General features: G+C 41.0%; 1 protein-coding gene across 1 annotated transcript; it reads left to right on the plus strand.

The window, feature by feature from the left end:
* Positions 1-7,655: 7,655 nt before the first annotated feature.
* On the plus strand, positions 7,656-12,888 carry LOC105051882 (ammonium transporter 3 member 1). The gene is made up of 3 exons (XM_010932527.4): positions 7,656-8,441; positions 8,725-9,010; positions 12,124-12,888. Exons 1-3 carry the CDS (start codon positions 7,794-7,796, stop codon positions 12,642-12,644), a joined length of 1,455 nt encoding a protein of 484 aa, XP_010930829.1. The 5' UTR covers positions 7,656-7,793; the 3' UTR covers positions 12,645-12,888.
* The last annotated feature ends 425 nt before the right edge of the window (positions 12,889-13,313 follow it).

Consider the following 13,313-nt stretch of genomic DNA (forward strand, 5'->3'; position numbering starts at 1 on the left):
GTACTTGGGCTGATGGGTCAGGGTTTGGCATTTTGAAAATAATTTTCAAATTTTGAAAGATTTTATTTTTTGTTCACCAAATATGTTGACTCATTTCACAAACGGGTCAGCACAATTCATAAACAGCAATCCTATTGCTCATTTCATAACAGAAAATAACTCAAAATAAATCATAAATTTTTTTTTAGATCTAATCTAATACATTCATGATAAATTTTATAATTAAGTCTTTTCGCTACTTCATCGGTATGGGATATAATTGCATCGGCACCCCTACCGCCATAGGAGACCCCATCAAATGGGAAGAGAGGGCCTTTAAACCCTACTTTTCTCCTATGATCGGACGGCCAGGCAACCAACCCAATTAGATTACTTGCTACTTGGATCAAGTATATCTAAATATACCAATTTCAAAATTTAAATTTTGAATTTCAAATTTCAAATTTCAAATTTTAAATTTTAAATTTTAAATTTTAAATTTTAAATTTGAGATTTCAACCAAATTTCAAATTTCGAATTTCCAATCTTTGAATTTTAAATTTTGAATTTTGAATTTTAAATTTCAAATTTCAAATTTCAAATTTCAAATTTGAGATTTCAACCAAATTTTGAATTTTGAATTTCAAATTTGAAACTTCTAACAAATTTTAAATTTCAAATTTTTTTGAATTTTGAATTTTGAATTTTAAATTTAAACTTATAGATTACACCTTAATCTACACATGCATATGTATATCATATTCTAGAACCATGCTCTGATACCATTTGTAGCGAAAATTTAGTGCAGGGGCAAAATGGTAATTTTAAAATTTTTTCAAAATTACTATTTTACAGTAGAATTATTAATTAATCTCATTAATTAATACTAATTAATCCTACACTATGATCTAAATATGATACAACAGCATGCATTTAAATTTGAAATTCAAATTTGAATCAGTAAACCTTTTACAGTACTGTGTTCAGAACACATCACCTTTTGCGGGTAGTCGATCACCGTAATCTGATCACCATCGGGGGGCTCTGATCGTCACGTCGTAGCCACATAAATGTCTGACCTCTGCGGATCGTCCACACGAAGCTCCCGTCTGATCAGCTCCTCACGAATGCTAGTTCGTGATTTCACCCTTTTGATGGCAGATGTTGATCGAACTCCTTCGATCAATGTGTGCCGACTCCTCGGATGCTCTAGATCATTTGCACGATTGCTTGAGAGGCTGATGGATCTCTTCCTAAAATTTGGTGGACTCATGACACTCGTGGCACACCAATCTCACTTCCCAAACCCTAGGTAGAAACCCTAGGGTACACACTAGAAACCCTGCACTCAATTTTCTTTCTTTTCTTTCTTTTTCTCTCAGAAGGTTTTGGACCTTCACCTTGCGCACAAACTTTTCTCACGCCCAAAGTTTCTCTCCTAAATTTTTTTATGCACGTCCCACCTTTCTCCTCTTTTTAAAACAACGTCGAACGTATCTTATCTGCGTGAGAGGATAAAGATAAGTGGTTGCACATTTGAATTCAAATCAAATTTGAATTCAAATGCAAAACCAACTCATCCCTATCCACTTGTGCGTGAGAAGAGAAGGGGCGTGAGTTGATTTATGCGTGGAGAGTTTACACGAGAAATATTTTCTCGTATAAAATATGGGGCGCACAAGATAAGACCATGGTGCATGGATTAGTTGGTTGCTCATTCAAATTCAAACTTTCTTTTGAATTTGAATGGCCAACCAACTTATTTTTATCCAGATATTTGGCGCACAAGGGTGGGCGTGGGATGGCTTCTGTGTGAAGAAAATTCATGAGAAGTTGCTTCTCGTGAATTTAAATATGCATAGAAGAAGTGAGGTGGTGCAGGGAGAAAAGTCAAGGTGGTTTGAACCTAATTGAGCCAACCTAATCTAAATAGGTTAAGCACAATTAGAATAAATTAAGTCTAACTTAATTAGACTTAATTAGGCTCAATAAAATCTTAATCAAATCAGAAATTAACTAAACTTAACCCCTGATCAAATCAGAGACTAAACCACCTTAGCGATTAGGTCAACATTTAACCTAATCGGGTCAATCCAAACTGAATCCAATTCAATTGGACTTGATCCAAAAATAATTACTCAATCAAATTGAGTTAATTAGTGATCAAATCACTAATTAAACCTCTCATAAATATTGAGTCTAAATCTGATGGGAAATCAGGCATCAGAGACCATCGATATGAAACCCTGATCAAAGAGTTCAAATTTCAAATTCAAAATTTAAAATTCAAAATTTTGACCCCGGTATCCAAAATATGTGGAACTCATGATCAGAGAATTCTAATTCTCAATCATAGAGTCCCAGACACATAAGACTCATAATCAGCCATCTGATCAGAAAGAAACCACTAATGTGTATGACCCCGCAGGTTCGAACCTAAGCCGGTAGCACAGGAACCAATTCCTGTACTAATCGAAGTGACCATCTAGCAATGGTATCCGACGACCGGATAGGTCGAATAATCGCAATCGCAACATTCAGAACCTACGTGAATATAGTTACCGTATAATTCATCCCTTTTGACCCCTGTGTTTAGGACGACTAAGGGTTAAACTGTCAACCCTGATGATATCATCCGAATCGTGCTCAACTCAATTAGTCCTGTGACTCCTCACTAGGACTACTCTAGCCAAGATTTTGTTAAATTGAAACACGACTGTACACAGCTCCTAAATTGGAGTGGTCAATCCCATCTTGACACACGCACCGACAAGTCAAGTACTTGACTACACCCAGCAGCCTTCCGTCATTGAATTAGAAATTCAGGTAGTCCAGTGCCTAAGTGCAATGAGTTGCTTGCAAGTCACCGTGGCGGTCTCAGATCGGAGGGACATTTATACCCATATCTCATCGGAGTAAATCTTGACAGCAGAAATAGCTTCGGAGTTGGTCACGTTCAGTACAGATGTACCATTACATCTCACCTGTATGCCATAGGAGTGTCTCCACACTCTTTGGTTATGAGGACAACCAACCCATATGGCACACAACGACCTATGCTCAATAAACGTTGTCGTCCTTGGTAACAACGTATCATTTGGTCGCGAACATGTTTAAGGACTAAGCGACAAATCCTCCTTTGTCGAGTCTAAATAGTCCTAAGGACTTCACCACAACACAGGAGTTCATTAGAAGATGAAACATTTGTGATAAAAAAATATCAAAATAATTTTTATTTATTTATAATTCATGTACTAATACAAAAGGAGCACAACCGTCAACAGGCTGATGATTGGCTTTGGGACACTATTTCCAACACAAACATATGAGTCGAACCAAACCGCTTGATCCCATTTTCGTCGTATACTGTGCTCCTCCTCACCTTAGATCTACTCGGGGTATCATCCTGCGATAATAGAAATTTCACCTTGCGACATCGCCTCTCGTCCTCCCGAGTCTCCTATCTCGTGCCCGATCCATCTCCATCTGGAGCTCCACCTCACTCTGAGCTCCACCTGGCTCCCGAAGCTCTATCTCGCACTGGACTCTCCGTCAGGTAATAATGTCCTCTGCTCCCCTTCTTCCCCTCCAGCACAATCCTATCGCCGCATAGCACCCTCAGGATTCCTCCACCAGCTACCATGCTGTAGCCTCTTGAATCCAATCTGCTAAGTGAGATAAGACTCTGTCTGAAATCGGATATGTATCGGACCTCCCCCAATCTCCTCACTGTACCATCATGTATTTTTCAGCTTACCATTCCGATGCCTCTGATCGTACAGCTCGATCCGTCTGACAGATATATAGTGCCCTCACTGTTCTCTAGAGAGTCAAACTGCTCCTCTCTGCAACATACATAATGGGTGCATACAGAATCTAATATCTACTGCTGGGAAGAAGTAGATACCTCGTCAGATATCTCCAGGATATCTCCATCTGAATCACTATCGGCCGTCGCTACAGCAGCCACTGTCCAATTTTTGAGTTGAGAGCAATCTCTGGCTAGATGCCCCAACACCTCACACCAGTAACCCCTAGCTTTGCTCAAGTCCCTCCTGGACTTGGACTGCCCTCATCACAATCTCCTGTCGTTCCGTCTACCGTCTCCTGCTCCTTCAAAAACCACCAAAGCTGAGCTACTACCACCTGAGCTCGAAATTGGATTCTCCCTCCTAAGAACCTCCTTTTGGAGTATCGCCGCGGTGATCTCGTCCATCTTGATGGTGTTCTTCCTCACTAGAAAAGCAGTCACCAAGGACTCGTATGAAGGAGAAAGTGATGCTAGCAAAACCAGCATCCTGATCTTCTCCTCAACATTCTCGCCAACGCTGAGGAGGTCGGTGAGGATCTTCTGAAAGTGGCTTAGATGCTCCTGCACGCTCTATCCCTCAACCATTCACAGCTGGTAAAACTGTCTCCAGAGGAAAAGAGTATTGGTGAGAGACTTCGCCATGTACAACTCCTCGAGCTTCGACCACAGCACCGTCGGGAAAGTCTCGCTCAGCACATGGATCACCACCTGATCCATCAAATACATGCGGATGGTACTCACCACCTACATCTGTAGCCATTTTCAATCCCGCACCTCTATGGTGGTCGGCTTCTCATCGCACAAGAGAGCATCAATCAATCCCTGTTGAATGAGCACGTCCTTCACCCTTGCCTGCCACAAGGAGAAATTGCTCTTACCATCAAATTTGTTGATCTCCATCTTGATTGCTCCTATCTTCTCCATCTTCAGTCTTGCTCACCACCGCTACAATCTGCGTCCTTGTACCACCTCGCTTTGATACCACTTGTTGGGTGGATATCTGGCCAGGACATTACCTCCCAAGACCTTTTTGGTACTGCACGATGCAGCAGGAAGAAAGAAAAAATAAAATAAAAACAATCAAAATATGTGGATCAGTCACAAAAGAGCTCGCCTCCACAGGGCATGCAAACTTCACTATGAAAAAATTTTACAAGAGGAGATCTCACCCTCAACCCTCGTACACCCAATTTCTCTCTCACAAAAAGTTCCCCTTACAAAAGCTCTCTCTCTTGGAAGACCTCCCTGAACCCCTGAAGTGATCGCTGTCCGCTGTCTAGGAGATCTGCTCCTTCTCTCTACAGCATATGGCAGTTCTTTCTCTTCTTCACATGGTTTGTTCTCTGGATTTTCTACGGCCATACGAAGCCGCACGCGATCACAGCATAAACGAGCCACCCTCCTTCTGTTCACCGATCAGGCCATTTTAAAGGGTTTAAACCTAATTAGATTAGGTTTAGATCTCCTAAACAGGCCCAAACAAACCCCAGATCAAGTTTGGACCGTTGGATCGTGATCGAGAGCTTCCTGAGCCATCCGATCATGCGCCAATCCATGAAACAGTGTCGTGGACCGTGCGAAACGCGTGGGAAATGCCCATGCGGTCCACGCGCTGGGCTGTGGACCACTCGATCCATGATGGACCGGGGTACAGGCCCTAGGCGTGGCGCCTGGGCCTGGGCTGGACCGCGCGCGTGGGCCTGGGCCGCGCCCGCGCCAGGCACCTGGGCCCGGGCCATGCCTTGTGCGCGCGCCTGGGCCAGGCCGTGCGCCCGCACCTGGCCGCGCCCCCCGCACCTGGCCGCGCCCTGCACACCTGGCCCGCATGCTGCCACAAGCTGGGTGGCATCCCGCCACTCCACCGGCCCGCCGTCGGCGATATTCCGCCGCTTCGAATTGCGTGCCGACTTCAAAAGCACGTATCTTCTCCGTCCGAGTTCTGTTTGAGATGATTTTGATCTCGTTGGACTCCATTTTTCATCATGGATCTCGTTGTGGGCTTAATATAGATCGAATCTCGAGGCATCAAATCCTAATAAGACATATTAGTAGGTAGCTAATGTAGTTTTTTTTTTTTTTTTTTTTTGGTTCCTTTATGCTGTTTTAGGTTGTTTTAATCCTTATCATTCATTAATTTTGTGTGTCGCAAGTTGACTTTTCGTTTGCACTCTACATGAAGGACTCCCAAAAAAAAAAAAAAATCATGTAACTTGACATTGCGGGCACGGGATCTTGTAAAGCTGAGCTAAGTTAATTCCATGCCTTATAATAAAAGTTACATGAATCATGGTGCCCATTAAGTTATTCTCATAATAAAAGCAACATGATTTCTTGGGAGGCATTCATGTAACACATATATATATATATATATATATATATATATATATATATATATATATATTGATTTGCTGTTGTTATAGAGTGGATTGAAACATTTTCAGATTGGGATATGTCAAAGGAAATGGACGAAAACAAGGGTACCATCGAGATGAGCTGTTTATATTAATGGAAGTAAACCGCACCCAAAAAGAGGACAGTGGAGGTGGACAGTCCATGACCTCAATTACCTATACGTGTAAGCTACGGCGATGCTTCACAGCGCACGAGCTCTCCGGTTCAAAGGAATGACAACAACACTTGTGTCCTTAGCGACCAATAAATTAGTATACAGGGAAAGTTGATGGAAACAAATATATATATATATATATATATCCCCTGGTGCACAGGCCGGAGAAAAATATACAGGGTGAATATCTAAATCCATCTAGTAACTTTAAAAATTAAAAAAAAAAATTATATATAATTTGAAGTTATGTGATACAAAGTTTGAAACTAATACGTATCTCGCGTTTTGTTGATACATAGCAATTTAAGTTTATTTGATATATACTTAGCAACCATCTAATAATATCTTCAGATAAATAAATATATATTATTTAAAATATAAAATTCAGATGCATAGTATATGGAGAAGCAATGCATACATCATAGATTAATTATCTGAGAGTTTAATATACACCTCTAAATAAATAAATATATAATATTCAAAATATCATATTTATCGATATATAATATATGATCAGATGATATATATTCGTCAACTTTTTAATATATATTATAAATTTATTTAATATATATTCAGTAATGATCTAATATTCTTAATAAGTCGATGCATAATTTCTATAATATGATGTTCATAATATTCACTCTATGATCAGATAATACATATCTAATATATTAGTCATCGATAATCTAATATACATTTCTGAGAAAAAATAGAAAGCTTCATCAATAGATGGACGAAGACTTAATAAGAAAGAAAAAAAAGATTAGATAGTGGACTAAAGGCCCTTAGCTCTTGATGCATATATTATAATTTTTTTTTTTTTTTTTTAAGTCATGAGACCGGCAAACTCTGGTTGTAGGAGAAGTCCTGTTAAGATGCACACATGGCAAAAAAAATAAAAAAATAATAAAAAATAGAAGTTCACTTCATACAATTTTGTCTGATTTTTGTTCCGTTGATGGCAGCCCCAAGCAAGTTGGAAACAGGAATAGCTCCGGATGGCCGATGCACCATGGCTCTCCAACCTAACCCAACGGTCAAATATACCAACCCAAGCTAGCCCCGGTCAAAACCCCTCTGTGTCCATCCATCCCTTAGCCAAAACAAACCAATCCAATAACATTTTTTTCCTTTTTTTTTTTTTAAATTACCTAATCATTTTAACAGACAAGAAAAAAAAAATGATCGGGTTCCTCAATAAACTGGAGTGATGCTTCTCACGAAGATTCCGAAGTGATTAACTAATTAGAATCCCAATACAATTCTCCTGTGTCCCTCACTCTCCCAGCTCGCTACTGTACAAACCATTACTTATATACCGACCTCTCCGGTCTTCTCTTCCTCCTTCACCCACGCCTTCTCAACATCAAAAGCAAATCAAAATTCCTTGGCGTCATCGTCCTTGCACCCCCTGCTCGCCCTTAAAAAGAGGGAGTCATGGGGGACGCGGTGCCCCTGGCGTACCAAAACACGACGGTCGCCCCCGACTGGCTGAACAAGGGCGACAACGCATGGCAAATGATCTCGGCGACGCTGGTCGGCCTCCAGAGCGTGCCGGGCCTCGTCATCCTCTACGGCAGCGTGGTGAAGAAGAAGTGGGCCGTCAACTCCGCCTTCATGGCTCTCTACGCCTTCGCCGCCGTCTGGATCTGCTGGGTCACCTGGGCCTACAACATGTCCTTCGGCGACAAGCTCATCCCCCTCTGGGGCAAGGCCAGGCCCGCCCTCGGCCAGAAGTTTCTCATCGAACAAGCCGTCCTCCCGGCCACCACCCACTACTACCACAACCACACTACCGTCGAGACCCCCACGGCCACACCCTTCTTTCCCATGGCCTCCATGGTCTACTTCCAGTGCGTCTTCGCCGCCATCACCGTCATCATCCTCGCCGGCTCCCTTCTCGGCCGCATGAACATCAAGGCCTGGATGGCCTTCGTACCTCTCTGGCTCACCTTCTCCTACACCGTCGGCGCCTTCTCCCTCTGGGGTGGCGGATTCCTCTTCCAGTGGGGTGTCATCGACTACTCCGGCGGCTATGTCATCCATGTCTCCTCCGGCATCGCCGGCTTCACCGCCGCCTACTGGGTATCATCTATATACTCTCTCTACGTATTTATCTCTTTCATGCGTACTGTTTGCAATTGAAAGAACTATTGTGACCTTAGTAATAATGAAAGATTGGTGTCTAGCTTCTATCCACTCGACTGCAAAAATATATTAGGGAGGCTTAACAACTATATCACCTAATTGGTATACGGATTGGGATTTCTCTTTTGCGATCTCTCATCTAGATCTATGGAGGGTGCAATTCTTGGAGTGATTCATTCAAAGATTTGGTTTTGATATGTTGAATTATATGTGAGTTTAGGTTGGGCCGAGGCCGAAGAAGGATAGGGAGAGGTTTCCACCTAACAACGTGCTGCTGATGCTTGCTGGGGCTGGGTTGCTGTGGATGGGGTGGGCTGGATTCAACGGAGGGGACCCGTATGCAGCTAATATTGACTCGTCCATGGCGGTGCTGAACACGAATATATGCGCAGCCACGAGCCTTCTGATGTGGACGACGCTGGATGTGATCTTCTTCAAGAAGCCGTCAGTTATTGGAGCAGTTCAGGGGATGATTACTGGGCTGGTTTGCATCACTCCTGGTGCTGGTAAGTGTAAATATTTGTGCAGCATTTATGGGTCCCATGGATAATTAAGTTTTTAAAATGATGTTAGACAAAATCTTACCTAATCACCATTACTTCCGGGACATGTTTGGTCGGAGAAAATTGACTCTGAGCTAACAATAAGGATGAGTGACTCCCAGATAAGTGTGAAAGGTTTTATTCCCATTCTGATTTAAAAGAGAAATGAAAATGTTTCGATCTCTCAAAAAAAATCTAATCCCTATTCCTTTTTAGTATTTAAATCTTATATTGATGCTAATTCAACTTATGAACAAAATGCTTTGGAGGGAATGACTGTTCTGATTTCTATTCCAATCCATTTCAATTCTGATTTTTATTCTAATGAATTTTGATTTCGATTTTGACTTTGAAAACTGTAATATTCTCATTCACTCTTAAAATTGAAATGGGAATAGAATTCTTCCAACCAAATAAATGAAAGATACTTATTTTCATTTCCATTCCAAAGTCCAATTTTTTTTCAACCAAATATATCCTTAAACCCTTCTTATTAAGATATTAGGTGCTCAAAGAGTCCACTACAGGACTAAAGTATAATCTTTAATCTCTATGTTGTTAATTGCAGCTGTAGGAAAATGTTTTAATCCACCAAAATCCATCCTTACTCTCTTGTATTCAAATCCTATTTTGATTCTGATTGCAGTTACAAACCAAAAGCCTTGAGGGATATGAATGCACCGATTCCTATTTCAATATATTGCAAATCAGATTTCGATTCCAATCAAGCCTGATTTTACTTTAGATTTTAAGGGATTGGAATATTCTCGTTTCTCCCTAAAATCAAAATGAAAATAGGATTCCCTTTAACCAAATGAATGAAAGCTGCTCTCATTCAAAATCTAACTCCCTCCAATCAAATATATCTGTAATCCCTTCTTATTAAGATATTAAGCTCTAATGTAGCCGACGTGAGATTTTTTTTTTTTTTTTTTTCTGATGATTAAAGGAGGCTGGGGAAGCACCCACCTGTCGTCTGTTGACGAGAGAATATAAACAGAGGAGGTTAAGAGGGACTGGCAATCGTAGAGCCAGAAGAATTTTCCATGTCCAACGGCGACAATAAATTAAAAATGGATATAAATTATTCGTGAATGGATCATCTCGAGAAGCTTCCGCCGGAGAGCTTGACTTGGAATCTGTAGGTTTTGATACCATCTCGATCTGCCCCTGCGAAAAATCTAATGACAATGATGTCCTCCAAAGCCAAGGATTTCGTATCCTTGTACTCTACCCGAGTGGGGCCCATGTCCTTGATTTCTAGCTCCCTGCCGCCTGGAATCCGTGGGGATTCCATTTATCGTAGTAGAATATTAGATATTTATTGACTAATGCAAATACACTGGAATGCTTCGAGAGAACGTTGTAAAGAATAGAAAAATGTTTCTTTAGAGTAAGGATTAAGATCATCATGCTATTAGTTTAAGAAAACTTTGACTATTTCCAGCCAATCACCCACGAATCTTATCCTTGAAAGAATATTCTAAAGGGGTGTCTTCTTCTAGAGTGGGGTAGGTTAAAGGCTGGCAACTCATTATCGTGGTAGATGCAGTATATCTGGCCAAAAATGTATAGGAAATATTGTTATATAACTGAATTTTTGCTGGATTGCAGAGAAATGAAGGTGGCATTTTTCTTAGGCTACCAAAAAAAAAAAAATTACATTCGTTAATAAAGTTTACAGGCTAGAACGCACTCGATAGTTCCTCTTGTTCCTTTTTATTTTTTTTACTACAAATAAAATGAAAATTTATTTATTTTTTCTGATGTACCGCACGTTTACACAGTCCTAGTATAATATGATAGAAACGTGATTATGATATGAGCTTGTGAGGTTGTCCATTAATAATTAGATCGATGAGTTGGGTGGGCAAGATCTTTCACCACTTAATTTTCTTATTCTTCACAAGATAAACTTCCATTGGAAAATAAATAAATTCTTAGGTGAAATTGGTTTGGAGATGCGCGACACAATATGAGATTAAAAAGGGCTTTAATTTCTCCGGTACTTAGGGCTCCTAGGTTTGAGGCATAACAATTAAAAATAGTCTGATTGAATAATTTAAACTGTATAGTTTTCTCCCTGGAACACAAATTATGGGACATTTATTTCAGCTACCATATTTGCTGTAGGTGGCGTGGCTCTCGGCCCACCTTGTTTGACCTGTTTACCTTGCTTTCAGACAACAGTTTAATAAAGGCTAGCCATCTTTCTTTCTTTCTTTCTTTTGTGATAAAGCTGGATTTTATTTATATTCGTCTAGAAAAAATTAGATAATTGTGAACCAAAAAGAGGGCCAATAATTGACTTAAGTCTTTCTTTGTGCAAAAGCATCGTAACACGTGATGCTTGAAGAATCGATTTGAGTAGAATGTTCAAACCTTGTCTCCATTGTTCGACAGGGACATAATTTTGCTCCATTCATACTACTCGAACTGCCTCTCCCCCCCTCAATTGGTTTGTAGTACGTGGACTTCTGTACACCTTGTGTTGCATTTTTTTTTTTTTTTTTTTTTAAAGTTTCCTCCTCTCTATCATTTAATTATCATTGTGGTTGTCACTCGAGTAAGGAAGGGTTGTTATCAGACTTAAATGTGAGTTCTTGGAAGGTTTGCACCACCCAACTTCACCAAGAGTCAACCCACTCCAGCCTGACCTGGCTTCACTAGATTCAACCAACTCAAGCATTGTTTGAGCGGAAAATTTTAAAGTTGGACCGGATTCGGATTTAGAACATGACATTCACCATGAATCTGGACTGCAAGAAGATGACAGGATACATTACATTCGGATTTAGAACATTTGTTAGTTGGGTTGGGTCTAAGATGACAAGATACCTGACCCAACTCGAAAAGGCTAATTAGCCAGGACTGCAAGAAGATGTGGATCATGTATATAATTGACCTCAACCAATTTCATCATAGAACAAACATATATGTAATCTTACCGAAAAAAAACATATATATATATATATATATATATATATATATATATATATATATATATATATATATATATTAGGTCATTGGAAGACGAACACAAAATTGGCTTCAACCTTTTTTTTTTCGATCTTCAGGATTGGTCCAAGGTTGGGCAGCTATAGTGATGGGCATTCTCTCCGGGAGCATCCCTTGGTTCACGATGATGGTGGTCCACAAGCGTTGGACCCTCCTCCAGAAGGTAGACGACACCCTTGGCGTGTTCCACACCCACGCCGTCGCCGGCTTCCTCGGCGGCACCACCACCGGCCTCTTCGCGGAGCCCACCCTGTGCTCTCTCTTCCTCCCGGTCACCAACTCCCGCGGCGCAGTCTACGGCGGCTCCGGTGGCGTGCAGTTCCTCAAACAGATCGTCGGCGCCGGCTTCATCATGGGGTGGAACGTCGTCGTGACGACGATCATCTGTGTGGTCATACGGCTGGTGATGCCGCTCCGCATGTCGGAGGAGCAGCTGACGATCGGCGACGACGCCGTGCATGGGGAGGAGGCGTATGCATTGTGGGGTGATGGGGAGAAGTATGACGCCACGAGGCACGCATGGTATTCTGATGACACACAGCATCCCAAGGTCTCCAGTGGTGTAACTCAAAATGTTTAGGGAGAAGGAAGGGGGAGGGTTTGGTAAAGATGTGTCAAGAGGGTGTTGGGAGCTCTGGTAGTGATCGTTGTGTGCATTAATATTGTTGAGAGGGTGGTGGTGGGATTAGTTTGATCTATTTTTTGACGATTGTTTTGGTGAGGCAAGTGGTTTAGGGACGTTGCCTTAAGAACATGTTGAATTTTTCTGGATTTTGTCTAAGGGTTTTTGTTTTCTGCATGAGAAACTACGTGCATTGTTTTAATTGGATAACCTGTATGTAGGCTGTAAAAATTGTGATCAGATTTATAGTTGAAGAGCTGAGCTAACCTTGAATGGCTAAAAAGACCGGCGATTATCACCAGTTCAACCGGAACTACTGGAGAGGTTTCCAACTCGGGAATAAATATGATACGTGAGGTGTTTGATTAATGGTAGGTTCAAACTTTTTGTTGGAAAGGGAAAAAAAAAATGATGAACAGTTGCCAACACGGCAAAATTTTAACTCTGTTGATCTGTATGGGCTGGTTTGGGCTGAAAAATTTTGAAGAGCAAAACGTTTTCACTTGGAGATTCACTCAGGGTATATTTGATTGCAAGGAAATCTGTGGAAAGAAATTAAAAAAATAAGGCTTTTCCATGAGAAAAAGTTTTTAAAAAAATAGTTATAAACTTTTACAGAGGACTTAG

Source organism: Elaeis guineensis, chromosome 9 (assembly GCF_000442705.2).
Source record: "Elaeis guineensis isolate ETL-2024a chromosome 9, EG11, whole genome shotgun sequence".
NCBI lineage: Eukaryota > Viridiplantae > Streptophyta > Magnoliopsida > Arecales > Arecaceae > Elaeis > Elaeis guineensis.

Bases quoted from the DNA above. Each gene is read 5' to 3' on its own strand.
- LOC105051882 (XM_010932527.4), top strand. From the start codon at position 7,794: ATGGGGGACGCGGTGCCCCTGGCGTACCAAAACACGACGGTCGCCCCC. The intron at 8,442-8,724 runs GTATCATCTATA...ATGTGAGTTTAG, and splicing joins GCTTCACCGCCGCCTACTGG to GTTGGGCCGAGGCCGAAGAA. The intron at 9,011-12,123 runs GTAAGTGTAAAT...TTCGATCTTCAG, and splicing joins TTGCATCACTCCTGGTGCTG to GATTGGTCCAAGGTTGGGCA.